Source organism: Leguminivora glycinivorella, chromosome 12 (genome assembly GCF_023078275.1).
Source record: "Leguminivora glycinivorella isolate SPB_JAAS2020 chromosome 12, LegGlyc_1.1, whole genome shotgun sequence".
NCBI lineage: Eukaryota > Metazoa > Arthropoda > Insecta > Lepidoptera > Tortricidae > Leguminivora > Leguminivora glycinivorella.
Genome location: NC_062982.1, coordinates 19,892,719 through 19,920,638, shown reverse-complemented (window position 1 = coordinate 19,920,638; position 27,920 = coordinate 19,892,719). Strand labels below are relative to the sequence as shown.

Here is a 27,920-nt window from a genome sequence, read left to right as displayed (position 1 = left end):
AATAATATTATCCTAAACTAGAACTTCTTGTTGACATATAAGAAAAAAATTATACATATAGGACATACCTTTCTGTCGACAGACATTTTTTTAAAGCACCTAAAATTCGAATAAAATACACTGTTGATACGGGCCCGCTCAGTCTGCGCCGAGCGCTCGTAGACAACGGACTTGCGTTCGATCGTCCGGCGCTCCTTGCTTTCGTAAGTAGCTAGATAGTTCCGAGAAATGCTGTATACTGCGACTTAACAAATCTTGATCCCGTGGGTGGCAAACAGGCATACGGTCTTATATATAGCTGCAACCCCACTGATTTCTAACCTCTCCCTATATCTGGAGAACGGCTAAACCGATTTCGACGGTCGAAGTGTCTTTCTATAGAGGGAGCGGGGAGACGTGTGGGAAAAATATGGAATCTGGTCTGCGACTCTTGGGTCAAAAAATGTTGGACGGCCTGGCTAAGCGGGGGGAGATATTGGGGGGGGGGGGGGGGGGTGCTCGACCAAATGTCATAGAGGACCCTGGGTAGTTTTTGAAGCCGCCATTTTTTTTTTCAAAATGGCCGACTTTTTTTTTGTCGATTTTTCAAGTTTATCCTAGAGTGCTCAAATTTTGGTCATAGAATCTCTCTAGGGTCTAGATTAGAATGATATAAAAATTTTTTGAAAAATGCTACAAATGTGAAAAAATTTTCCACTTTTTTTGTATGGCAACTTTTAAACCGTAAGAGATAGCCGGGGGGTGCTCATATGTCATACAGAATCATACAGAAGCCCGAGTAGAAAAAAGTTGCATCAAAAAAATTCAAAATGGCCGACTTTTTTTTTTAAAGTTGGTCCGAGCGCGCTGAAATTTTGCATGCGGAGAGGTATGGGCCCCTAGAATACAAATGTCAAAAAAATTTTTTCGAAAATCCAAGATGGCCGCCGTTATGGCAAAATAAATTTTTCAAGTATTTTCGCGAGCCCGAAGGGCGAGCTTCAGGGTGGGAGGCCGAAGGCCGACCCCGCGGAGGGCCGCAGGAACGGAGCTCACCTTTAGGCTCCCACCCGGGCCAAATCCAAGTAATTTCACTGCGGGCATAAAGTGCTCCCATACAATTTGCTTACAAAAGTGTCTTAAACAAGCGTAACCGGCGGGCCGAAGGCCCGACGGTGGAGCTTCGGAGCCGAGCGAAGGCCGAAGGCCGAGCTCCGCGTAGGGCCTAAGGCCCGGAGCGTCCCTGATCGGCTCGCCGGCGGTCCGGGAAGTTGGAAAAATACTTTCCAACTAAAATATTGATCCTAGCGAAAAATATTATAGAATCTTTCTTGTAGGAAATATTATGAAGTTATGAAGATTAATTCTGTGAAACATTAGTTTTGGCTGTGAGCCACCGATTTCGAGTTATTAACAAAGAAATCTATTCAAAAATACTTTCCAACTAAAATATTGATTCTAGCGAAAAATGTTATAGAACCTTTCTTGTAGGAAATATTATGTAGATTAATTCTGTATAACATTATTTTTGGCTGTGAGCCACCGATTTCGAGTTATTAACAAAAAACGGCCCATGAAATCTATTCAAAAATACTTTCCAACTAAAATATTGATCCTAGCGAAAAATCTTATAGAACCTTTCTTGTAGAAATTATTATGTAGATTAATTCTGTCTAACATTATTTTTGACTGTGAGCCACCGTTTTTGAGTTATTAACAAAAAACGGCTCAAATATCTATTTAAAAATACTTTCCAACAAAAAAATTGATCCTAGCGAAAAAAGTTATATAACCTTTCTTATAGGAAATTTTATGTAGATATTTTCTGTTTAACATAATTTTTTGCTGTGCGCCACCGTTTACGAGGTATTAACAAAAAACGGCTCAAATATCTATTTAAAAATACTTTCCAACAAAAAAATTGATCCTAGCGAAAAAAGTTAGCTCCTAGCGAAGAAATTTTATGTAGATATTTTCTGTTTAACATAATTTTTTGCTGTGCGCCACCGTTTACGAGGTATTGACGAAAAACGGAGCATGTAATCGATTAAAAAAAACTTTCTTACTAAATTATCCGTTTATATATTGATCCTATCGAAAAAACGTACATAACCTTTCTTGTAGGAAATTTCATGTAGATATTTTCTGTTTAACATATTTTTTTGCTGTGGGCCACCGTTTACGAGTTATTTACGAAAAACTAAAAAAATGACTTTCAAGATCGAATGGCAGGGTACGGACCCCACCTCATGTCATGGCATTATTTTTCCATGGCTATTTAGACCCTCATCTTTCACTGGTAAAAATGACAGACTGCCTCAAGAACCTTTTTTGGAATATTTTTTTTTACCACTTTGTACCGTTCTGGCACGGTGAAGGACCCGGCCAAATGATCTGGCATAAATACTATGCGACTTCTGAAGAACTCTATTTTCACTTTTTAATAATTCCAGGTTGCCTCAAACACCTTTTTTGGGCCTCAAAAAATTAAATCTTTAAAAAATCATAGCTCGATAAAGCCCCGCTCCCCAGCTGCCAGACTTGCAGACCTGATGTTGGCTATGATCAGAGAAGCATCTGAGCACCTTTCCAGGTTGCCTCAAGGACCTACTCCAAAATCCTGCCAGCTCTCCGTCTATACCATGTCATAGATAGAAGATAGAATACTCTTTATTGGCACACCTCAGCAAAAGATACAGTGGAGACAAAACAAATGATTATAAGATTATTATTTTTAATAGATTATTATTATTAATAGATGCAGACAACAGGCGGTCTTATCGCTAAAGAGCGATCTCTACCAGACAACCTTTGGGTAGCGGAAATAACAAACATAATCAAAAAGAGTAGCTGCTTCGAAATAAAAAAAATATAATTATTCTAATGTCCAACACACAAATTATAAACATACACATATAAGAGAATATAAATAGACTTACATAATTATGATAACGAGTTTTTAAGGCACTGCACTGGAGAAGATAGTATTTATTAAATGGTTTATTGATTTATTAGGTAACAATACGCTATAGATATCTATGTGTAGGATAATATAAATGTAGACATAAAGAAGTAAATTTGCATATGCCATGAAAAACGTTGTCGCCCAACTTGTAGTCTTTTAACATCAATGATGAAGATCCGATGATGATGAAATCATTTAACATACATATAAGAGTCTCTCATACTGGTTGTATAAGAGAGGTGACATTAAGAGGATAAAATATGCAGTCTGACAGGTGTCCAATATCAGTTGTTGACATTTTGACTATGGTATACATAGATAAAATGCAAAAGTAGGTGTAACAAGATCATGCGGAAGATATATCGCGTTGCGCCTCAGTCCACTCACGTCAATCATTTGATTATTGTGTAAGTATTACTTGCATAATAAAAGCGAGCAAAGGAGACTACTGAACGAACTGACAGACATGTATCGTCCGACGAACTGTTTTTTTGTGGCGGCGGCGTGCACAGGTCTCGTGAACAAGGAACCCGGTATGGATCGCAGAGCTTTACTCATGTGCATATCTCCAGCCAGGTTCCCTTAGTCGCCTTATACGACACCCACGGGAGGAGATGAGGTGGTTTTATTTTCTCCGATGTCGGCACCACACGGCACCCGGCGAACTGGGCTATCTGTGGGTCTCTGTTGCACATCATCATCACCCTCCTTGCGTTATCCCGGCATTTGCCACGGCTCATGGGAGCCTGGGGTCCGCTTTGACAACTAATCCCAAGATTTGGCGTAGGCACTAGTTTTTACAAAAGCGACTGCCACCTGACCTTCTAACCCTTTTTAAACTAACCCTTAAACTAGACCTTATTAGAATTAGTCCGGTTTCACCGAAAAGCGACTGGCAAATATCAAATGACATTTCGCACATAAATTCCGAAAAACTCATTGGTGCGAGCCGGGGTTTGAGCCCGCGACCTCCGGAACGAAAGTCGCACGTACTTACCGCATTGCACATGATACATAATCATTCTCTGATGGCAAGCCACATCATTTTATTATAAAGGTCCCAGGTACCAGACTTCTTCGCATGCTTTATATTTAGCAATGACTGTGACATTTAGGAAGTCATTGGCATCATAAATAAAGATTAAATTATCAATTGTCATTTTAAAACGCAATTTATCGTCCTAAATATTCAAATTAACTAGCAAATCTCTACCTTATAGCAAAGTGTATAAGGACATAGAAGTTTCGTAATACGACGTAAATGTTAAACCAGATTTATTTAGACAAGAGTAAATAAACAAGTGGGTTACTTAGTTAAGATTAGGAAAAACAGCCACTAAACGGAGCAGACATATTGTCTTTATGTCGAGGAAAACAAGAGGAGTGGCATTCTCAATTCAAACAACTGATGTTATTTCGACTAGAAATTACGAGGACGAGTATTTAGGAGGAAAATAAAAGTCCGAAATTTTGCCATAAGGTACAGCGGGACAAATCTCGACTGGGGGGCAAATGTAACAGGTCCGGTTATATATTATGGTAGGCGTGTTCAGTGAACTCAACATCATAGTGTTGGTAATAATGGAAAAAATGGATCAGTTACATTTGGCCCCCAGTCGAGATTTGCCCCACTGCACCTTACAACTTGTATGAAGTTGCGAACCGTCGGGAAACAGGCGCTCAAAGTTTTCTGTGAAAAACGGGCGACACTTCTTTTTGTCGTGTCACTCGGTGTCGAAATAACCCAAACTTAGTTAAAAAGTGCACTATTTTGTGATATCATCATCATTCTCTTGTCTTTATCGCATTTATGACCCCAAGGTCGGCGCAACATGTCCTTCTCTTCCATACCTCTCTATCGCCCGTCATCTCGTCATCCAAGTGCTTTCGTTTCATATCATCTTGCACACAGTCCATCCATCTTTTCTTTGGTTTTCCTGTCCCGTTTATTACTTCAACATTCATTCGCAATACCTTTCATTTTGTGAAATAATACAATGTCAAATCAAGGTCACATTTCTAACGTGAGGTTACCGCTCTTGTTTGAGGACGCGCAGTTTCCGCCGCGTTCGAACTAGGCCGGACATCCTGCCGCGAAAAAGCTTTTGTACTAGGACTTTGCTATGTAGGCCAAACATCAAGCCAAACATAATTTGAAATACTTTCTTACTGATCACACCATTTACAGCCGGCGAATTCTTCTCACAAAGTTAATTAACTAATAGTTATCCAAAACTTTGTATACGTTTTAGGTAAAAAATAACTTGTATCTGTAGTTTTTTAGGGTTCCGTAGTCAACTAGGAACCCTTATAGTTTCGCCATGTCTGTCTGTCCGTCCGTCCGTCCGCGGATAATCTCAGTAACCGTTAGCACTAGGAAGCTGAAATTTGTTACCAATATGTATATCAATCACGCCAACAAAGTGCAAAAATAAAAAACTGAAAAAAATGTTTTATAAGGGTACCCCTACAAGTAAAGTAGGGGCTGATATTTTTTTCATTCCAACCCCAACATGTGATATATTGTTGGATAGGTATTTAAAAATGAATAAGGGTTTACTAAGATTATTTTTTGATAATATTAATATTTTCGGAAATAATCGCTCCTAAAGGAAAAAAAAGTGCGTCCCCCCCTCTAACTTTTGAACCATATGTTTAAAAAATATGAAAAAAATCACAAAAGTAGAACTTTATAAAGACTTTCATAGGAAAATTGTTTTGAACTTGATAGGTTCAGTAGTTTTTGAGAAAAATACGGAAAACTACGGAACCCTACACTGAGCGTGGCCTGACACGCTCTTGGCCGGTTTTTATACGACAGGATAGAAGGCAAACGAGCAGACAGAATGCCTAAAGGTAAGCGATCGATTCCACCCGTGAACAGCCGAAACACCAGTAGGTTTGGAGTAGTTACAGTTAGTTTAATAGCTTTTAACGGGTGGCTCAGTCGGTAGTGACCTTCCCTGTTAAGCGGCGGTCCTGGGTTCGAATCCCGGTAAGGGTATTTATTTGTGTGATGAGCACATATATTTGTTCCTGAGTCATAGATGTTTTCTATGTACATAAGTATGTATTTATCTGTTTAAGTATGTATAATTGTATATCATCGCTTAGCACCCATAGTACAAGCTTTTTAGTTTGGGGCTAAGTTGATCTGTGTAAGGTGTCCCCAATATATATTTATTTATTTTAGTAGGTACATGTTTTTTTGCCCTGTCTTGGTTACATCGTCTCTCATCTGAATACATCCCTCATATGGTACATCTTCTCATGTTCGCCGATATATTGTTGTTATAGAGCGCGCCTGCCTTCCTAAACTTTGAGGTTGGCGGAATTATCTATAGTATCGAAGGAGCCAGAACATCAAATTTTATTTATTGAAACATAATTTGTGTTTAAATAAATTGTGAATAAGGGGTACATGAAGTGCTTTTGAGAACTTAGCGTGCTTTACTTAAATTTAAAGATATATGTGTAGAACTCCCAAGCGACTTAGTTATCCACATCGAAGTTATGTATATTTATTTTATCCGACAAGATCCAAGGCCATTTGAAATCTTATCTCATTGAAATAGGTGGCCACTAAATTACTTAGCTGATACGTGACCGAGCTGACGTTAAAACACTTTTCCTTGGACTACATTGGTAGCCTTCACATAAATATTAAAGTCCTTAGACCAGCTTTTAGTATTACGGGGACATTAACGATAATTGCCATGAAGGAAAATGTCTTGGACTTGTTGATGAAAGCTCCAATGGAAATGCTAGAAGAAAATTCTATTATTGTTGAGGGGCTATCCGGGTTGTGGATGCTTGAATATGAACTCCAAAGAATTGTTACTATGATTTTAATTATAAAAAAATATACAAAAATGTAAAGAGCCGAGTCATGGCCGCGGTGGCTAGTAAGCAAGTCCATCCCGAAGATGGCTGCTCCCCGCTGTCACCTCACCCCGCGGTCGCCCTGTTGGAGTGGTACGCGACATGCTGGCGGACCTTGAAGTGTCGTCTTCAACTGTAGTGTCCACGGGTAAGGGGCAGATCTTGGTAAAGTCTCTGCGCAGCAGTCCAGTGGCAGTTTGAATCTCTGCAACTCTGGTAACGCCGTCGCGCCCTGGGAAGACTCGTTGTATTCTCCCTAGGAGCCATTTTATTGGAGGTTGTTGCTTATCTTTGATAACGACGAGGGTCCCAATCTCTAGTTGCCCGTTCGTCGACTGCCTCCATTTAGTTCGGATCTGAAGCTCACTTATATATTCTAGTTGCCAACGTGCCCAGAAGTGCTGGCGAAGCTGTTGAATCTTCTGGTATCTGTCCACTAATCTGGTGCGTGAAGTAAGGTCTTCTTCTGGGATCGCCGTCATACTTCGCCCGATGATGAAGTGGCCAGGTGTGAGTGGCAATAAGTCATTTTGGTCCGAGCTAAGTGGGGTCAAGGGTCGGGAATTTAAAAGTGCCTCAATGTAAGTCAGTGTTGAATACAAATCCTCATAAACTAGATTAGCCGATCCTAGTACGCGGCGTAAATGATGTTTTATAGAGCGAACACCGGCTTCGTGTAACCCACCGAAGTGTGGCGCATGTGGAGGCAAAAAATGAAAATTTATTGATTCTGAGGTTATAGCGTCAGAAATGTGAGTAGCATTTTGTGCAATAAAAGATTTGAGCTCATTAGCAGCGCCTACAAAGTTTGAGCCATTGTCGCAAAAAATATCTAAAGGTTTCCCTCTGCGAGCAATAAACCTCTTGAGAGCGGCAATGAAGTTAGCTGTGCTCAGGTCGCCCACCAGCTCGATATGTATGGCCTTGGTTTTGCAGCACACAAAGATACAAATGTAGGCCTTTATGAGACGACAACCACGCCCTCTGCGATTGGCCATCATTACAGGCCCCGCGTAGTCAACATTGACTTCTAAAAAAGGAGAGCCCGGTTGAAGTCTTTGTTTGGGTAAGTTGCCCATGATTGGAGTTACGGTACGACCACCAAAACGACGGCAAGTCACACATTGGTGTGAAATCGACCTCGCGATACCGCGCCCCCCAATAGGCCAATACCGTTCCCTAATTGAATAAAGCAAGTGCTGGGGACCGGAGTGCATGAGAGCTTTGTGTTGACATTCGAATAACAATTTAGTTATACGATGATTTTTGCTTAGTAGAATCGGATGAACCTTATCATATTCGTAATCCGAATTCGACAATCTGCCACCTACCCTAATTAAGTCAAGGTCGTTTGTGTCTATGTACGGGTTCAGTGACGAAATCGTAGATTTTTTAATGGAAGTTCCCGATTTTAACTTGTCATATTCTGTAGGAAACGATTCCTTTTGTGATATTAGTATTAACTTTTTTAGCGCATAGTCTAATTCCTCAGCGCTGAGTGGGCCGCTTCTCTTATCAGACTTAAAGCGCGCGTTATGAATGAATCGCGCCATGTAAGCGAAGGTACGTTGCATGCGCTTCAAGTCTGAGAATTTACTGAAGGGAAACGGCTCATCAGTGCCAGAATTGACTACCAGGCATGTGTTTTGAGTTTTAACTTCTGGTAAGTTATTAGTATTTAATTTTAATTTTAGTTGAGGCCATGCGTGCTCTGGCTGTGATAAAAATTGTGGACCGTTCCACCATAACTTGTTGTGCACTATTTCGTTGGCTGTCAATCCACGTGAAATGTGGTCTGCGGGATTTTCGTTGGTTGGAACATGTCTCCAAGTATGGTTAGCACAAGTGGACTGTATCTCGGAAATTCTGTTACGAATAAATGTTTGCAACTTACTTGGATGCATGCTCAACCAACCTAGTACTATAGTTGAGTCAGACCACAGAAAGCAGCTGTCAAATTGTAGTCTCATGGAATTAAAAATTTTGTCTAGCAACCTAGAACCTTGTAGGGCTGCGCATAATTCCAATCGAGGGGTAGTTAGTGGTTTTAGTGGGGCCACTTTCCCCTTTGAGCACAGCAAGTTGACAGCTACTTCGTTGTTCTCGTTCACGGAGCGCACGTATGCGCAAGCGCCATAGGCTGCTTCAGACGCATCTACGAAAATATGTAGTTGTAAATTGACAGGACCGTGACAAATAGCGTGTCTGGGGACTTGTACTTCGTTAAGATTGTGCAACGTAAGTACAAATGCTTGCCAAACATCTCGTATCTCGTCAGGGACAGCTGTGTCCCACGACAACTGGTGCAACCACAACTTCTGCATCATGACCTTGGCTTCTAAAATAGTAGGTGCTACTAGACCCAAAGGGTCAAATATTTTAGAAATAGTTGACAAAATGTTTCGCTTAGTGACAGAGCCTTTAAGGTCTACATTGGTTGTGATGCACAAGTTATCGGATACGCTGTTCCATGTAATGCCTAAAACCTTGGAACTATGCTCAGGACATAGGTCCAGGTTTCCTTCGGCGCCATCAGTCTTGTCATTAGCTATATTTTGGAGCACGCTAGTGTCGTTTGATCTCCATTTCCGAAGTGGAAAACAAGCACTATTCAAGGTTTCTGTAAGTTTTGTGTAGATCCTAGTGGCGCCCTCTGTTGAGGAGCACCCGGATATAAGGTCATCGACGTAAAAGTCCCTAGCTATAATTTCTTTAATAACGGGATCATCGCATTCAATCGATAACTGCCGCAAACAGCGGACGGCCAAGAAAGCCGCTGACGATGTACCATAAGTCACGGTATTTAATTGAAATGTTTTTATAGGCTGGGAGGGGTCGTCCCTCCACAATATTTGTTGCAGAGGCCGTTGTGATTCAACGACGTTGCACTGGCGGTACATTTTTGCCACATCTGCAGTCAAGGTCACGTCATGTTGTCTAAAACGCATTAAAATTGAAAACAAATCATCTTGTATAGTAGGGCCTACTTTCTGCAAATCATTAAAGGAATAGCCAGATGACGACTTTGCTGAACAGTCAAAAACGACTCTTAACTTGCTAGTAATACTGTCGCTTTTCAACACGGCAAAATGCGGCGCAAAATAGGTAATTTGCGACCTATCGTAATGTGATTCACTCATGTGACCTAATTGTATATATTCATGAATAAACTTTGTGTAGGATTGTTTTAAAATAGGATCTCTTTGTAATTTATTTTCTAAAGAAAGAAATCTTTGTTTTGCTAAACAGTAGCTATCACCTAATAGGCTAGGCGACTCCTTGAGTGGAATGGTAAGTAAAAATCGACCGTCAGGTAAACGTGTCGTGTTTTGTACAAAACTTTGTTCACATTCCATTTCTTCGACACTCAAGGAGGTAAAATCATTTTTTATAGAATCTAGTTCCCAAAAGCGCGCTAATTGTTTTTGTATAGTGCAGTTTTCCATGTTATTTTTATCTTGTAATTGTACATTTGTAATAGTTTGTGCGTGTGCAAACCCGCATATGTCCGCCATGCCTGGTACTGAACCGCCTAGGACCCAACCAAGTTTGGTTTCATGCAAAATTAAATTTTTATTATCTAATTCGATTTGTTCTGAGCCCAATAAACCCCAAAACACCTTGTTTCCTAGTAAAATGTCAATATTTGATTTTTCGTAAAAAGTGGGATCTGCCAGCGTGATGTTTTTGGGTATATTGAAGGCTTCAAAATCAATAGGTTCGCATGGCCAGGGCCTAGTTATTACAGGTATGACGGTACATTTTAGCTCCATGGAGTAATCATTGTATTTTGATTTTATGTCAACCGTACAAGTTTTATTTAAAATAGATTCATGTTCGTTTAGTCCTGTAATTGAAATAAAAACGTCTTTTGTTTCCAAATTCAACTGTTTGCACAACCTTTCAGTAATAAAATTAGAAGTACTACCACAATCAAGCATAATACGCACGGGATAAATATTAGAGTTTGCAGCTCGCACGTCAACTATAGCGGTCGTCAATACCCCTTCCGGCTCCTCGTCCTTGGCGCAAACAAGTCCGACCGGCGCAGACGCGCCGGCCGCGCCGCCCGCCCGGCCAGCAGGCGCGGGCGCGGCCGGCGCGGGCGCAGGGGGAGGGGCCGCGGCCGTCGCAGGCAGCGCGATGCCGCTGGTGCTAGGTACCGCGGTACTCGTACTGGGTACACTGCTATCGCTCGCAGACGGTTTAGTTGTATGCAAAATAGTGTTGTGTTTTTTCCTGCAAACTCTGCACGGGCTCAAACGACAGTTTTTAGTAGGATGCCCGTGACGTAAACAATTAAGGCACAATTTTAAACCTAGGGCCTTGTCCTCCCTATCTTGTGCACTCAAATCTAGAAACGTTTTGCAATTATAAATATTGTGAACGCTCGAATTGCATACGGGACACGATTTAGTATTTTTATTAATAGTATTCGTCTTAGTAGGCGAATCATAAGTGACCAAGGCTCGCGGCTTCTCTTGTCTAACATTTCTTTGCTCGATAGTTTCTAGTAAATCGGCTCGCATCCTAACAAATTTGACTAAGTCGTCAAATGTGTTAGAATCGCCCTCTAACGTTAATTTGTATTTTTCCCACTCAAATAATGTTTGGCTGTCGAGCTTGGCACACACGATATAAGTCAATAATGTGTCCCACTTATCAACTGGTTCTTGTAATATTTGTAAGGACTTTAGGTTTTTTATGAAAGTATCAATTAACCTGCGTAACTGAAAGGCTGTATCTTTTTGTACGGAAAATACGTTAAATAACGCTTTAACGTGATTAGAAATGAGTAAACGTTTGTTATTGTACCTGTCACACACAAGCTCCCATGCGATTTGATAATTCGAAGCACTAAATTCGATCGATTTAATAACTAGTAAAGCACTGCCTTCTAAGTAAGATCGTAGGTAATGAAACTTCGTAATATCGGATAAGCTAGTATCATTATGAATCATAGATTCATACATGTCACGAAACTCCAACCATTGGCTGTACGTACCATCAAACTTACTTAGATTGATTTCAGGCAATTTTACCTTTGTGCGCTTCATATCCGTCACCTGCATATCGGCTGGTGGTGACTTAGTACTCCTGCCTGCAGGACCCTCCGCCTCGCTCAGCAGGAGCTGGGCGCGAGCGATGCTGCTGTAGTACGTTGCCTCGAAAGTATTCCGCTGGGAGTATTGCTCGGCAGCTTCTTCATGGGCACATTCGATCTGTAATTGCACGTCATGGAAGTCGTTAAACACTAATTCCAACCTCGAAATACGCAGCTCGAGCTCAAACCTTTGATGAGGAGTTAATTTTTCTGGTAATTCACTCAAATAGGTATTAAAGTTAGTCAACTGAGCCTTACAGGTACCACGACGCTTAATATTTTCTTTTAGAATGGCTTCAGTCATTTTTACGTTTAAAAACGACACTGCAATGCAAAACAACCAACAGGAAATGAATGTAAACAACACTTACTTGTAATTCGTAGTTTTAGTTAAGATAATTAGCACTATGTACTCGTTAGGTCCTAATATCTTTGTGTACTAGTATATCTGTTGAAAAAACACGTAATGTACTTGTTTTATGCACTAAATATTGAGATAACTGCACTTTAATCACAATAGGCACTGAATTTGATTTAATTTACTTGTTATTTCGATAAGCCGGCAACTAGTACTGACGGCGTAAACATGTGATTTTTTACCGTTAGCTGCAGCTGGCACTAGATAACGATGGCTAAGTAGATATCTATAGCTGCGCTTTATGAGGATTTATATTGAATACACTGTTTGTTATGAAGTTAAGATGTAGTTTGTAATCTAGTTTCTATAGTAGGTATGATACCTAAGTAGGCACTAATGTAAGAAAGGGAGTGGATTGGGAACTTAGCTGGTTTCTAGTAATCCTGGGCTTGCGTTTCCTTAAATCCGTCCATATAGGCTTGTAGATCCCTTCGTGTAGTAGGTATTTAGTGGACTTATCTTGTTTCTGGCGGCGAACTCGACGTAATTAGCTTGTAATTTCGAATCGTTAACTGCGCTGTGACAATGGCGATGCACGGACACGTTGGCTGGACAGTTAATTCGTAGTTACTCGCTGATTCTTGATTTGGAGGCTCGAAGACCAATGTTGAGGGGCTATCCGGGTTGTGGATGCTTGAATATGAACTCCAAAGAATTGTTACTATGATTTTAATTATAAAAAAATATACAAAAATGTAAAGAGCCGAGTCATGGCCGCGGTGGCTAGTAAGCAAGTCCATCCCGAAGATGGCTGCTCCCCGCTGTCACCTCACCCCGCGGTCGCCCTGTTGGAGTGGTACGCGACAATTATAAAAAAAGAAAATCTTCTGAAACAGAAATTCAGAACCGGATTGCACATCGTTACGTTACCGTTTGGTAAAATTTTATTGTCAGCCTTGTATAGACGAGGTGCTAATTTTAGTTTAGTTTACAAAAAATCTACATACACGCATTTCTATTTTTTATATAAGCTGACCTGATCATTTGATATGGGAGCTTACATCACACGTTTCTCTCTTTCCCAAGGTATATTGCACAACCCACCAGCTGAGCTTTGTTTACATTTTCATCTTACTTTATACTTTGCCATATCGTTGGTCCTTTGGATACCTTGCCTCATATCTTTTAGCAAAATACCTGCTCCGGCGCATAACAATCTCCACTTATGACCCTTGCCTTGAAGTCCTAACAAGGATAACCATTCTATCCCGTCCTTAATAGAACTGTGTGGAAAGTTTAAATTAAAAAATAGCGCCAATAGTCGAAGTCTTTGCGCAGTCCGTCTGATATGACAAACACTTTAATAGGGAAAACGATAGTTAACCGTTATTTAGCTATTCACTGTAACTAAAGGCCGCACAAACAACTTGTAGCTATTTTCATGTCACGTGGGCATGCCTGAGATGAATGCATAAAAGATTTATTTCAATTGGTAGGATAAAGTGGTGGAATTTTTTACTTATATACTCGCACCGTCGCACCACAACAATTTCGACCAATAATAAAAACTGGAACTGGCGGGTGCTGTTTCTGCGTGCGTCCCATGACACGGACAAGGGCAGCATCCACTTGGTGTAACCCTTACATTTCATTAAAGTGTCAAAAGGGCCTCTACGCGTTGGCTTCGGCTCCCTCCCAAAGGTCCGGATCAACATTCCGTGATGGGAAAGACATACAAATACTGGGGTTCACCCTGTTGTGGCATAATTTTTTTATGAATAATTCTATTGTGCATAATCGATTTAGTCATAATTGGCTTTGTGCATAAACTGCTATGGCATAATCAAGTTTAGCATAATCTGTTTAGGCAGATTGTGATTTGTCCGAATATTCTTTGTACATACATTTGGTGCTCCGAATCATTTTTAACCCCCGACGTAAAAACGAAGGGGTGTTATAAGTTTGACGTGTCTGTCTGTCTGTCTGTCTGTCTGTCTGTCTGTCTGTCTGTCTGTCTGTCTGTCTGTGTGTGTGTCTGTCTGTGGCATCGTAGCTCCCGAACGGATGAACCGATTTCGATTTAGTTTTTTTTATTTGAAAGCTGTATTAGTCGGGAGTGTTCTTAGCCATATTTCATGAAAATCGGTCCACTAGGTCGCGGTCGGGGGTTTTTTCAAAATTTTAATTTTTTACGCATAAATTTTATGTGCATAAACTTAGTGTTCCGATTTAATGTTTTGCCGAATTTATTTTGGTGGGTGGGTTTCACTTTTACCTAGCAGTGCGTTTTTGTTGTGGTCGCAGTTGTAACCTAACCTAACCCACTTTTCCCTAGTGGTGCTTTTCTGTTGTGGTCGCAGTTCTAACCTAACCTAACCCATTTTTCCCTAGCGGTGCTTTTCTGTTGAGGTCGCAGTTCTAACCTAACCCATTTTTCCCTAGCGGTGCGTGTTTGTTGTGGTCGCAGTTCTACTCGTAACCTAACCTAACTCACTTTTCCCTAGCGCGCGGTGCTTTTCTGTAATAGTCGCAGCTCTAACCTAACGTAACCCATTTTTCTGGAGCAGTGAGTATCTGTAGAGTTCGCAATTCTAACCTATTGTAACCATTTTTCCCTAAAAGCGCATTTCTGCTTAAAGAAAAATATGCTAAAAATATTTATGCTCATCCAATTTCTTCCTAATGACACTCGGCCTCAATAATAGTAGGCCAATATATTTTCGGACAAAAAAATATTCGAAATATTGTGAATTATACCAAACAATGTTTATGCTACATTAACATTCGGCAAAAATCGATTATGCCAAATCTGTTATGACAAAAGCGTTTCGGACAAATAAAGTTATGCCACATAGAGGGAACCCAAATACTGGACTTGCTCAATATGTCAACATTCAAGTACTTAATGATGATGATGACAAGGAATTCGAAGACGTAATGTCTTTTTAATCGTCGCTGGAATATTTAACGTCAAATTACATTTTGAGTAAAATACGAATAGGTACATTTTGGATCAATCTACACAAGAAAACCATTGAGCCACAATATTGATACAAATTGGTTATAACAAAAGATTCTATTGTGAAAAAGATAATGCACATACCGAGACCATATGAACATATGACAATAGACTGTGGCAATAAAAAGAAAACACACTTAAACACACATGTAAAGCCTCTAATGATGTCAAGTACGCGACGTAACCAAATTCACAATTAATCCCAAAGCATGTGACTAAAGGTACCGACTACAACGCAACTGATAATATATGTACCTTAATGACTTTGTGATAAGATGTACTAATGTCCAGTATCTGTGTTGTCGACGGTACGTGCTCCGAAATGTGTACGTGAAGTTATCTGGCTATCTGCCATGTGCCCACGCTTTACTATACTCCAGACATTACAATTTAAAAGTAACCTTAAGAATCAGGATTTCGGTTTGAATTCAATGAGCAAAGAGTTGGTCTTTAAGGTCTTTTAATTGTAAGTGGAAGGAGATACACTCTCGTGATTTTAAAGTAATTCTCTTGTTTTTGCACATTTTTTCAGGTTCAATGTATTTTTAAGTGCAAATTACGTCCATTGTCAACGAAAATGGCCTTGCCCCTTAAAGTAGGTGCTTGCAAAAAGTCGAAACAACAACTTGTAGATTGCAAATTTGATTAGGCTTAAAAGGCATCCGGGGTTTCCAGAACAGGAGTTTAAAATTTGCTTAAAAAGGAACTTCGTTTTGAAAGAGAAAACACTAAAAACTGAAAAAAAAAAAGCCTTTTACTTTTTACCATAACCATAGGTTTATTAAAGATACAAATGGAGTAACTACCACCCATCTGGTTAAAACATAAAAAGGAAATAAAAAGGAACGATGATCCATTTACAAACACCATTAAGTGTATTGTTCTATTTCTCGCATTTCACAACTTTATTTACAAAATGAATTTAAGAAAAAATAATTGAGCGTAGTTACGAAAGCGCTAAAACAATTCTGGTTCGACATTGACCTGACACTCATCTTTTGTCACATCGAAATTCGTCCACAATTTGTTCTAGATTATGAAACAAGATAAATGAAGCATCACGACGGAGGGAAATAATATCATCATCAAAACCATCTCATATAGTCATGATAATCTGATCATCATCATCCACCATGCGTTATCCCGGCATTTGGGAGCATGGCTCATGGGAGCGTGGGGTCCGCTTTGACAACTAATCCCAAGATTTGGCGTAGATACTAGTTTTGCGAAAGCGTCTGCCGTCTGACCTGAGTTACGATAATCTGATAAAACTGTTTTAATGAATAAAGTTACAAGGGTGAATAACTACAGACCTAGTAAAGAGCCTTGGTGTACGCCAATGTTACATACAAATTACTATAATGACCATATGAGATCAAATTTGGCTGAAAGAAAACTAGGCCGTAATCATGTGAGGCTTGAAAAACAACATTTTTCTGACGTTTTATTCCTGGCATGAGGCCACCAACGCCGGGCGCTCGCCTGCAAAAATAAAGATGTCCAAGATACGTACGAGCCTGTCTAGCCTAGCCGATACCGTAGTGATTGTGGTGTCTGCCAAGTTTATACCTTAGTTCCACAAAGTCCTATATAACCTGCTGATAATGCTGCGATAGGATTCTGTGGTAATAAGCTTATGGAATGTGCGTAGTACTGCAATGCTAGCGGGAATGCAATTGTCACTATAAATAGAACATTCGCACGTCGCAATATTTTTATTGCAGTGGAACTAATGTGGAGATTGTTGACTTGACACGAGAATGTTTATTTGGAATAAAGTTGCGACAAATACTTCAACAACAATAATAGTTTCATGTAATTAAAAACAAATAAGCAAATTGATGATTTTAAGACATAATTAGAAATAAAACCAGAAATGTATCTTATTACAATAAACGCTATATTAATGAAAGAAATCAAACGAATTGGAAGTAAGTAACACAATTATAACCCAAAAAATGTTTAATTAAAACACATTAGCATTACATTCCATGCCAAGAGGTTAAAAACATTAAAATGGGGTCAATTAATGTACCGGGCCAAGCGTCTTTCACTTAGTCATTGCACCGAAGTGACCGAAGTCGCAAAAAATGTGAACAGTATACTCCGTTGTGTTTTAATGCAGTTGCAACTTGCAATTAAGATTTACATCTTTATGAGACTACCCACTGCAAATCCGGGTATTAAAGCGTGGGTGTGACACCCAAGACACAATGTACGTCTGAAAAAGCCACTTTTCTTGAAGAAGCTCGTCTGTTTGACGATGTAGGTATGTAAGGTGCCACAATCTTATTAAATTCAAATTGGTCCAGACTAAGGTACATATTCTGCAAAGTTTTGATTTTTCAAACATAATCTTGACTTTATTGTCACCAAAAGCATAAACTATAAACTTTTCTAGGTAAAATTCGACGTGAGGGGTCAAAAAGGGTGATAAAGTGGACACGGACGGAAAGAGATAACCAATTCGAGATTGATAGAAAAGGTTCAGCCTAGGACAGTATATATCTTCAATCGAAGAAGTCCCTTTTTAAGAGGGAATACTAAAAGAAGTACAGTCAACCAATTGGCACCCTAGGCCACTGTAGAACTATGTCATAATGACAATATAAATCAGATTGTAAGAAATCTCTTACTGCTTGTCATTTTGACATGATTGTAGAGTGGCCTAGGGTTCCAATTGGTTGACAGTACATAAGATAAGTCAGTTGCAGAGAGAAAAGACCATCCTGCATACATTTTGGTGTACCAAAAACGTTTTTCCTTATTAACACGTATTAAATAACTGCGTCGAAATATTTGTTTAATGTTTATACGACTGACCGAGTAATGGTGTGGTCATTAAGCAGGCATTTCATGGCCGACGGAACTAAATGCCTGCACCGTAACTGATAAAAGATCATTCGCACCTAATAGGAGGTTATTGCCCCCAGACACAATGTCCTCGGCAATTATTTCTTTCACGAAGATATTATGAGACACAAATGACCTGCCGGATTTGAGATTGATTTAAATATAAGGTATTATAACTATTATAAAGTGTTTGTGACAAAATAATCAAAGATAAACGTTAACTAGTGCATTCTTAATGTAGGTATCAAAGAGACGCCACATCGGCATCGCAATGCAGGTAATACATGAAATATGATTAAAAGTTGTTTATAACACGAAACAAACAAGATAAAATTACAGGGTCAGAAATCTGTAGATACACGATGAACAACAAAAATTACAGACGGTACCTACACATACTTATTAATCACGAAATGGTCCCGATTCAGCAAGATGTTACTTACTTTAGTAACTTATTAATAATCTGTGGTGTTACTCTGAGTGGATACTATCCACTGGATAGGTACCTACTTGGGTAGGTAGATGAAGAATGTTGGTTACTGTACGTACTACGATTTGTTGTCTATGTCTAGTACCGTACTAGACATAGACAACAATGTTGAAAGGTAGGTTGCCTTTATTACCGAGTGAATAATAGGTTGCAGACTTATTTACCAACTTACTTAATTATGATAATCGCCACCGCTTCCTTATGATCGTCTTTTCACAAAGTTCATTGACTTTCAGTATCGTTCAGCAAATTAATACAATATGTATACATAATCGATGCCTAAATGAATTGATCAATATGTAAATTATACGGAACCGAGCATGGATTCTTATACTAACTTTCAAAGAAAGTTTTTCTAAATTTTCTTTAGATACCATGTTATAGATTGGAACGTTTAGTAGAGAATTTATAATTTAAATATAACACATACCTACTCATATTTAAATTTTATATTTATGTCACATATGAAAGCCGATGTTGTTTACGTCTTTCCCAAAAATGTCCCTATACTTTAGAAAATAACTAATTCCAATAAGGCCTAGTTACCCTTTGGGTTGGAAGGTCAGATGGCAGTCGCTTTCGTAATACTAGTGCCTTCGCCAAATCTTGGTATTAGTTGTCACAGCGGACCACAGGCTCCCATGAGTCGTGGCAAATGCCGGGATAACGCAAGGACGATGGTGATGACTTTATTAGGAAATAACTAGACTGCTGCAGTTTGGCAGTGTCTCATCAGACAAAATAAAAAAAAAAAAAAACAAGTTTTGTATTATCTTCCCAACGTGTATCGGAAATTAAGTATAAAAATGTCCAACAATAAACAAAAGCTCTTTTACATTCCCCGACTATCTTCGACCACCTCCTGTGAATATAATGTAATAAGTATCTATTTTTAAACGCATAAAACAGCACTTGTATCGCTAAATAAAGGTTCCCTTCAAAGCTATTTTCAGAGTGGCTTATTTATATGATTACGAGACCTTACTGCAACAAGTTTAAGTCTAAAATGGCTGAAGTTTATTTATACCGAACAAGGACAGAGACCGCATTCTGCCACGACGGCAAGTGACGGCCATAAAAGGAGTTAAGTGAATTATCCTTAAGTGTTAGACGGACCGATTACGTCGAGAATATGAGTGGTTTGTGCTCTGATTATGGGCTTGTTTCTTAGAGAAGACATATTATATTAGTCTTCTATAGCTTATTATAGATGAAGCCCAGTAAAATCATGATTGATCATGCTTCGAGGCTGTAAAACTTCAAAAACACTACTATAGGTCTTAATATTAACACTAATATAAGTAGTTTAAGAGAGCTTTCATGTGAAAAATAGTGAAATCGCAACCAAATGCTTAATCATACCGAGTGTGGTATCAAATTAAAGGGTTTTGCGAGTAGTTTACAAATATATAACATATTATAGGACTTTTTCTACTTGGTCTAACAAAATATGAGAAAATGTCCAGAAGTGGTAATAATTGTGACGGTGAAGGCTCGTTTTCAAAAAATTGCCAAAAATATATAATAGAAGTTTATAATAACTAAGGCATAAGAGCAACTTTAGTAAACGTTGTAGATTCATTTAGTACGAAAATAACTTCGACGTGATGTAGATTTTCAAGGAAATTGTCACTTAATTTTAGGTATTTTTTGAAAAAAATTGAATTCGTCTTAGCCTCGTTTACTCTTTTTCAAAACCTTATAATAAAAATGTAGTCTGAGATGATTGTAGTACAGGATATACGTTTTATAAATTTACCAGTTTCAGAACTAATTCAGCGCTACACGCGGGTTTTCCTAAACGTGCATCGGAGAAAGACTCGGATTAATTTAATGAGTTAGTTTTCAAAAATCTAGTCTAACAAAAATCAAGACAGTAAAATGCTCTAATTGAAACTTGAATTAAATATGTCTATTAGATAACGGAAAGTGTCGTTTTTCACCGACTAAAACTATGAATTTTACATTATTTTGACGTTTTTCTTGAAAGCAGCCTTAAGTAAAACAAGAACGGCAAGAACTAGGAATTCTTCAAAATATACGTTTTTCGAAGGAGCTTACCTGACTGAAGTGACAGAGGTAACATTTTCATGATTTTAGTATATGAGACGTATTAGGTATTGAACAACACCGCTTAATTGTGATTAATATAAATTATTCAGAAATATAAGTAGTTTTAATTTTTTACATGTATACATAGAATTATAAAGCATAGCTTTTCATTTAAAGATTTTTTTAGATTTCATTGCAATGTAAGTAATGATACTGATAAAAGAAAGGTTTTCTATAAACGCGTTTTATGAAGTCAAATAAGTTTTCATGCTAGTTGGTCAGAATATAAATAGGTACTGTAGTATTTATAATGCAATAGGCATTATTATATTTATAGGCAACGAATACGTTTTTCAGTTAAAATGCATTCAGAGAATTAATTTTGTTGTAATTTTGCAGGAATCTGTGACCCAAGTTCACACTGTCCTAAAAGCGTATCTATTTCTATAGGATTTACTTAAAACAAGAGTGAATAGGCTATTACTGAACCAGTGAGCTCTATCTTAGACTTTATTTTCACTTTCCATCAGGTGTGACCAGGGTCAATCGCCGATCAGTTAAAAAAGCCTACCTACATTTAAAAAAAAGAACTATGAAACATCCACACCATCTAAACATTTTAAACCCAGTTGAGCCACTTTGGCTCTCAGTAAGTACGAGTAATATGTACATTGAATTGAAGTGACTATATCAATATCCGATACTGCACTAGCGATAACTGAATTAATAAGACAGAAGTGGGACGCGGTCCGTCCTGTTTGTTGCCTCAACCTGCCTCCGATCTGAATACATCAGCAAACCCAACTCCGATGTTTGCGAAGAAAGTGGAATTTCACAGAAAAACAAGCGTGGAATATTTTCCATTAGGTTATCACGGCAAACATTTTGAGTGTAGGTAGGCTGATAACTTATTGCAGTAAACAAAGTTACTTAGTTGATACAAACTAAGAATAAAAGGGCATATACCTAAGTAAACAGTGTGTTACCAGAAAGTGTTTTTTTTTTAAGGAGCGTAATATAACATGGTTATTTAACGTGACCCATGTGCAGTGCGCGGAAGGTACGCGCGTTATGTTTTATCTGTAGCAGAAAAGGTATCTACTCGTTTTAGTACCCGTATACACTCGTCAACTACATCTCTCGGTGAACTTATAGACTGTCAAACAAATTTTGCACAAAAAATTGTGCGAATCAAATTTTCTTTGGGAATTAAAACTTCCCCCTTAGATTTTCAACCAATTTGTAAGTGTCATGGTTCGTCAATAGTTCCGCCAACGTCGGCGTTTTATTAGGAGGATAGCCATACATTTTTCAAATTTGCCGCCTTTTTTAACATACTTCAAAAAAGGAGGAGGTTCTCAATTCGACTGAATGGTTTTTTTTTAGTACCAAGATTTGGTTGACAGTCTTAAGTTTGCATTAGGTCTCGACTGTTCAAAGTCGATGAATGTTACTCACTCTCATATAACCGGTAATTAATATCACCCTTGTGGATAAGGTATGGCATTCTCGCCGGTGCTGTATAAATAAATTAGAAAGTGAGTATTACACGAGTAGGCTGATTGGAGGTTGTCGAAGTGTCCAATATCGTAGACGCAGTCAGTTTTATCTTAATGTTATTTCATATCGTTCATAAAGTTTTATAGCTATCTTTTTTTTTTTCAAGTTTGAATAGGTAGACGTTTGAATGGGTAGACGTTTGAACACGATCACACCTGATGGTACGTGATGATGCGGTCTAAAGTGTAGCACGCTGTCTTATGAGATACCTATTTACTCTTGCTTTAAAGATACCTGGATTGTACTCATGCGGAAACACAGACTCAGGCAGGGCATTCCACTCTTTGGCGAATTTACATCTATTCAATTGCTTTTAAACATTTAGTTCTGTAAAGTTACCTATAAGATTTTTGTAAGATTTTCTAATAACATTTACATTTATCGTATTTAATTTACACATAGTATAATTATAGTCATTGTTGTCTACCACCTATAGTAGCTACTAGCTACTCACCAGACTTAACATCACCTTAGGTTTTCCGATCTTTTGGCACAGGCCAGGATATTTTACATACTTAGGGCCAGTTAAATTGCATCAACCACATTTGACAGACACATCATCGTCACGTAGCAGACGTCTATGGAACTTCCGATACAATAAATTTTAACGAACGCTTTAGCGGTGACAGATGGATTGATATAACCGGCCCTTATTATTTAAATAAATGGTCGAACCAAATAATTCGCTCGTTTCTCGTAATTATCTGTCAGGCCCCACTGTATTCCATTTGGACCAAAGAAGAATTTTAGAGAAACGAGTAGACTAAGGGACAGTAGGGACACATCTGAGACATTTTACCCCAAGTCTAAACCTAATAAGAAAATGGGCTTCAGAAAACTTTATCTAACATCTGCTTATCACGTGAAGTTAGGACCTTGAGCGCACGTTCGTCCTAACACAAGAACGGTCACGTTGAAAATGGTCTTTCAAACTATAATTTGAAAATTTTACGATCAATAACTTTGAGATTGTCACACTGTTGCAGGAAACGTGTTACTATGTAGATAGACATTACAGAGAATGTGTATTGAAGATAAGAGAGGACAACAGTCAATAGGTTTTGACCGCCTACGCCTAGTACCTAAAGTAGATACTAGATAGATAAAGATCCTGTCTGCTAAGCCAATGATGGACTTGTGTGCGTAACCGAATGCACAAACGCTCACGAAAATATCTCTTTCGTAGCTATCTATCGCTCTTGCGTATTGGCGCGACAGAGCCAGACTACTTTTTGCGGCGTTTCGTTTTCGTTTCGCGTCGCAAAAATGCCATTCGGCCTGGGGATCGATTTTTTAATTTCGAACGTATTCGCCGTTCGAAAGTCTGTTGAAAACAACGTAATGCTATTTTTGAAGAAGGACGGCTAGTAATTTTAAAACTAGTGTAATGAGCACTCGTTTTCGACTCTGTTAATAGAATTTATATCGCTAGTAGTGGAGACATTGAAAGAATTTCACGAAATCGAATGGCCGCGATTCAAAAATCAGCCCCCAGGAATGCAAATCCGAAATGTCATTAACATTTATTCGTGAGAGGAGTAGATACAGTTCCTGTCATGGATACATAAGATACATACACAGGTAGCATTATATTAGGATACTTTGCCAATCATATAGCTTTGTACGAACGAAGCTGCAATATCTAAAATATTGTATTTTTTGTACGTCGAGTTCACAAACATCTTAGAAGTCATGATAAATGACAATAAGGTCGTGTATACATATATTTGGAATGTTGGTTTGTAAAGGTGTTTGTGAACGCGACTGCACAAAAATTGTGCCAAACAAAATAACAAAACGAACTACAAACACTTGATACTTGTAGCTTGTAAACTCATAAATTGTTATGATGTCAAATGTTATCGCGAGCGTTTGACCCGTCAATATAAATAGAATTTATTGACTGTCTGATAACAGCTCCAACGGTCTAACTGTAGTTCTTGAAAGGCTTAAGTTACAAGATATTTATAACTCAAAACTACATTTTAAATAATTTAGAGCCAAGCTTAAACAATCAACTGCATACTAAACTAATACCGGTGATGAGAAAAGGTGTAAATATTTTGAATCCAAATATGACCTTTTAAATTAGATACTAAACTGTACCAAATGGATTCGGGTTTATGGAAAATTCCTTAAGTTGACATTCAGTACATTGTCGTAGTCATCCTGACTGGGCAATGCTAGACCGTAGATGCTCTTATAGCAAATAAATTACTACGTAAATTCCCCTAAGTACAAAATCCACGAGAATGAAAAGATTAGCACAACATCGACTTAATTCAAGATGGCGCCAGTAATGTATGGGATATCGGTCCGACATCCGATATCGGATCGGATAATGTGAAAACGCACTAAGCCGTACACAAACTAGATTAAAACCCTATCGCTGTATTAGAATCCTTTCTTTACTTCCTTGTTGTAGGTTTTGAATCATTTCCTTTACTGATATTTATGATATTTATGTCCTATTAAACTAGTAATTAAACCGGTATGGTGCATTGTAATTATAATTATTGCTTTATTAATAAAAGTCAATTCCAGAAAGATAAGACAGCAGTCAGCTGCACACAAAATCTTCCACATAAATAAACAGAAGTTTCCCCAATAAATAGCGCCATAACCGTAAATGATTGCAAAAATAGCAAAGTACGTGGATTGAAATTGGATTTCGATGAAATCGATTCGCAGAAATGATTCGAATACCAAGCGAACTTGGCCAATTCGATTGAATTTGTATTACTCACATCAATGTTGGCAACTGCTCCACTAGTGCTCGCATTTATTGAATGGAACTTACCTGGAAATAAAAATAGGATTATTGAGTCATATGAAATATCTATAAACAAAAAAAAAACATCATTGTTCTACCAACCAGATTATTTTATCTATCTATGTTAGTACTACAATAAGGGAAATGGAAAGTAACCTGTACTTTGTGTGCTTAAATTAAGATTCGTATCTCAAGTTCAGAGTGTAAGAAAGATTACCAACCTCTATAGCTCAATTCACAAGAGCTGGCACGAATGGAACGAATGTTTGAATGAAAATATGCATTCGTGTGACAGATTAACCAATAAAATGGTGGCTCTTGACAGTTACGACTAGGGCTTGCAATATCGGACGATTTTCAATTCCGGAACTGGTTTTCGAGATTGGACTTCAATTCCGGAATTCCGGAACTAGTTCCGGAATTGAACAATTTTTTTTTGTTTGGTTTTCTGGTGGGTTTTTGATGAAATAATACAATTTTAAATTGAAATTTATTATTAATCGACGTTTAAGACAATAACTCCGCACCTGAAAGGCATATAACACTGAAATTTTCATTTTAGTAATTTTACAGGAAAGCCCATTTTGTGTCAAAATCGGTCTTGCAAGTTATTTCGAACTACAGTTAACGATACAAACGACGTTTTAGTGCCAGTTTTCTGGTAGTGGTCAACGTTAAAGTTATTTTTTTATCCATTGACCATCGAAATAATATAAAAGTAATAATTTACAAGAATGGCATAACGTCTTGTTCACATAACTGTAATAAAAGAAATATTGAATTACCTTTATCAGACTCGAGTAGGGACAAAAGATGTCCAAGCTAGCCCAAAAAGACAGATTTTATGATTTATTCCTAGGTATACCTATGTATACATATGTACACCTTATTTTTTTGTAAAAAAATAAATCATTCTTTTCATATTCATCATTTTCCATACATTTGCTTCTCAAATCTTTTGATTTTGTGGTAAGGGGTAATAGACTTAGATAGAGTTTAGTAAAATATGGACACGTCTTTGTGAAAAGTGTATAAAGTAACTACGACGTTATGCTTGTGAATGAATGTAATACCAAATACTACGATTTGCGTCTGAACAGACTTTATGCCTAAAATATTCAGTGCTATGAGAAAAGAAGTAAAATTTAGATTATTACTGAAATTTAAGTTCGATCTAATTAAATTGAGCATAAATAACGCTAATAAAATAATAATGTACCTAATGTTATTTATTTATATTTAATTGTCCTTCAATATTCGAGCATAACACTCAACTCCCGTCTAGTAATTTTAAATTATCACAAAACACAACTTTCTACAGCAAATATTTAATTTAAACTGATTATATATTTCACTTATTAGCTAAAACAATTGAGAGCAAAACCAGAAAGTGACAAGGGTATAATATTAGCGGGTTAAATTACACTATCTCGCTCTAACTAGCCCTGGATGCAACCCTTTGGTCATAAAATAGGCACTACCTGAATCCGAGCAGTGTCTAACTTATAAATTTACATATCTTTTATAGACGCGGTGGTAGTTTTGTAAAATAACCAGGCTGATATTACACGTTTTCGTCCAAAAATATATCTTTTTTCAATTCCGGAATTTTCGAGATTATATGTTTCAATTCCGGAACTGTAATATCGGAAAAATTGTCCGAAATTCCGGAATTTCGAGATTCCGGAATTCCGGAATGCAAGCCCTAGTTACGACTGTATACCAATACAGGTGTCACTCACACAATCAAAGTTTCGTTCATTTCATTCGTGCCAGCTTTCGTGAATCGACCTGTACCACGAAACCATACCTCTCTACTCGTATTATAATCTAAATTCTAAACCACCGGAACGAAAATGATCAACGTCCGTTAACAGTACGACAATTTGCGGTCTTCCATGCAGAAGGGTCCTTATGTTCCAAATATATCTTAAATGATGTAAGGCCCTTTTCATTCAAATTTTTGACTTAAAGTCTTATTGCAAAGAAGCAGTCTTTAAACATTGAAAGCTACATTTATTTATCTTTATTTACTCTAGAGCGTTTAGATCTAGAGCAATAATCAAGTGCCAAATTGTCTCACAGAACGTTTTCATCCCTCATGACACGCAGCGTATTTGTCCATGGAACATGGATTCATCCACATTGAACTACTTGGAAAGCTTCCAACATATGTCTTAATTCCTCATCAATTGTCCAAGTCCCGTGACATTTGATGGAGTCTCATTAAAACAGAATGTAAACATTGTTCCCTAAATATCTGCTATATTTCAAGAGGCGGCAGTGCCAAATGGCTATCTGGATATATTCACGATGGTTTGAAACATATCGTCTAATGAAAGTAATGAACCAACTGTAACATCGCGCTTCGGTCATCATTCTCAGAGATCACCATTTCGAAGCTCTAAAAAGACCCAGCTGTAAAAACCCATCATTAGATAAGAATACTTTAAAGGAAGAGATACAAAAAGATATAAAAGTAAAGACTCAGCTGATCACCAAATTTTACCACCTATTGACGCTCCTATGGGAGCAAATTAGTTCAGGCTAAGTAGTTCAGATTGATGTTGCTAGGGTTTTTCTCCCTATGCTGCGATTTTAGGTACTTACGAACCCAGGTGGATGCAACGCGATTCTTTCTGTAAGTAAGTGCCTGACGTTTGTCCTGTTTTTCTTTTAGTGCTATATTTGCAAACGTTATTTCTAATATTAATATAATAATCAACCTGGGTATACTAATCAAATTGGGTGTACGAGTGCATTTTCGGTCTTTATTTTATGATGTCGAAATTAATAATGCCGATATTTGAGTTGCAATAAATGATTTGTGAATATAACTGTTACTGACTTGTAAATTTGTATGGTTGTAAGTGTAGATTAGATTG

At 38.0% G+C, this 27,920-nt stretch overlaps 2 protein-coding genes across 3 annotated transcripts in view; both read right to left on the bottom strand.

Annotated features, from left to right (window-relative positions):
• LOC125231724 (pre-mRNA-splicing factor ATP-dependent RNA helicase PRP16) overlaps positions 1 to 27,920 on the bottom strand; it is a 197,650-nt gene that overhangs the window by 89,262 nt on the left and 80,468 nt on the right.
• LOC125231727 lies at positions 6,778 to 12,785 on the bottom strand. 2 transcript variants are annotated; one of them, XR_007177663.1, is made up of 3 exons: positions 12,302 to 12,785; positions 11,869 to 12,048; positions 6,778 to 7,366 (listed from the first exon to the last, which is right to left on the bottom strand). XR_007177663.1 is itself a non-coding variant. In XM_048137279.1 (2 exons), exons 1-2 carry the CDS (start codon positions 11,797 to 11,799, stop codon positions 6,847 to 6,849), a joined length of 678 nt encoding a protein of 225 aa, XP_047993236.1. In that variant the 5' UTR covers positions 11,800 to 11,849; the 3' UTR covers positions 6,778 to 6,846. The 2 variants fall into 2 exon arrangements, 1 of the variants encoding a protein (XP_047993236.1); XM_048137279.1 differs by lacking the exons at positions 11,869 to 12,048; positions 12,302 to 12,785 and adding an exon at positions 11,642 to 11,849.

What these genes read in the sequence shown, in the direction of transcription:
- LOC125231727 (XM_048137279.1), bottom strand. Translation starts at nt 11,799, where the DNA reads ATGTATGAATCTATGATTCATAATGATACTAGCTTATCCGATATTACG. An exon ending in TGGGAGCTTGTGTGTGACAG is followed by an intron (nt 7,367 to 11,641) that starts GTACAATAACAA and finishes GACCCCACTTAG; the next exon opens with CTCGGACCAAAATGACTTAT.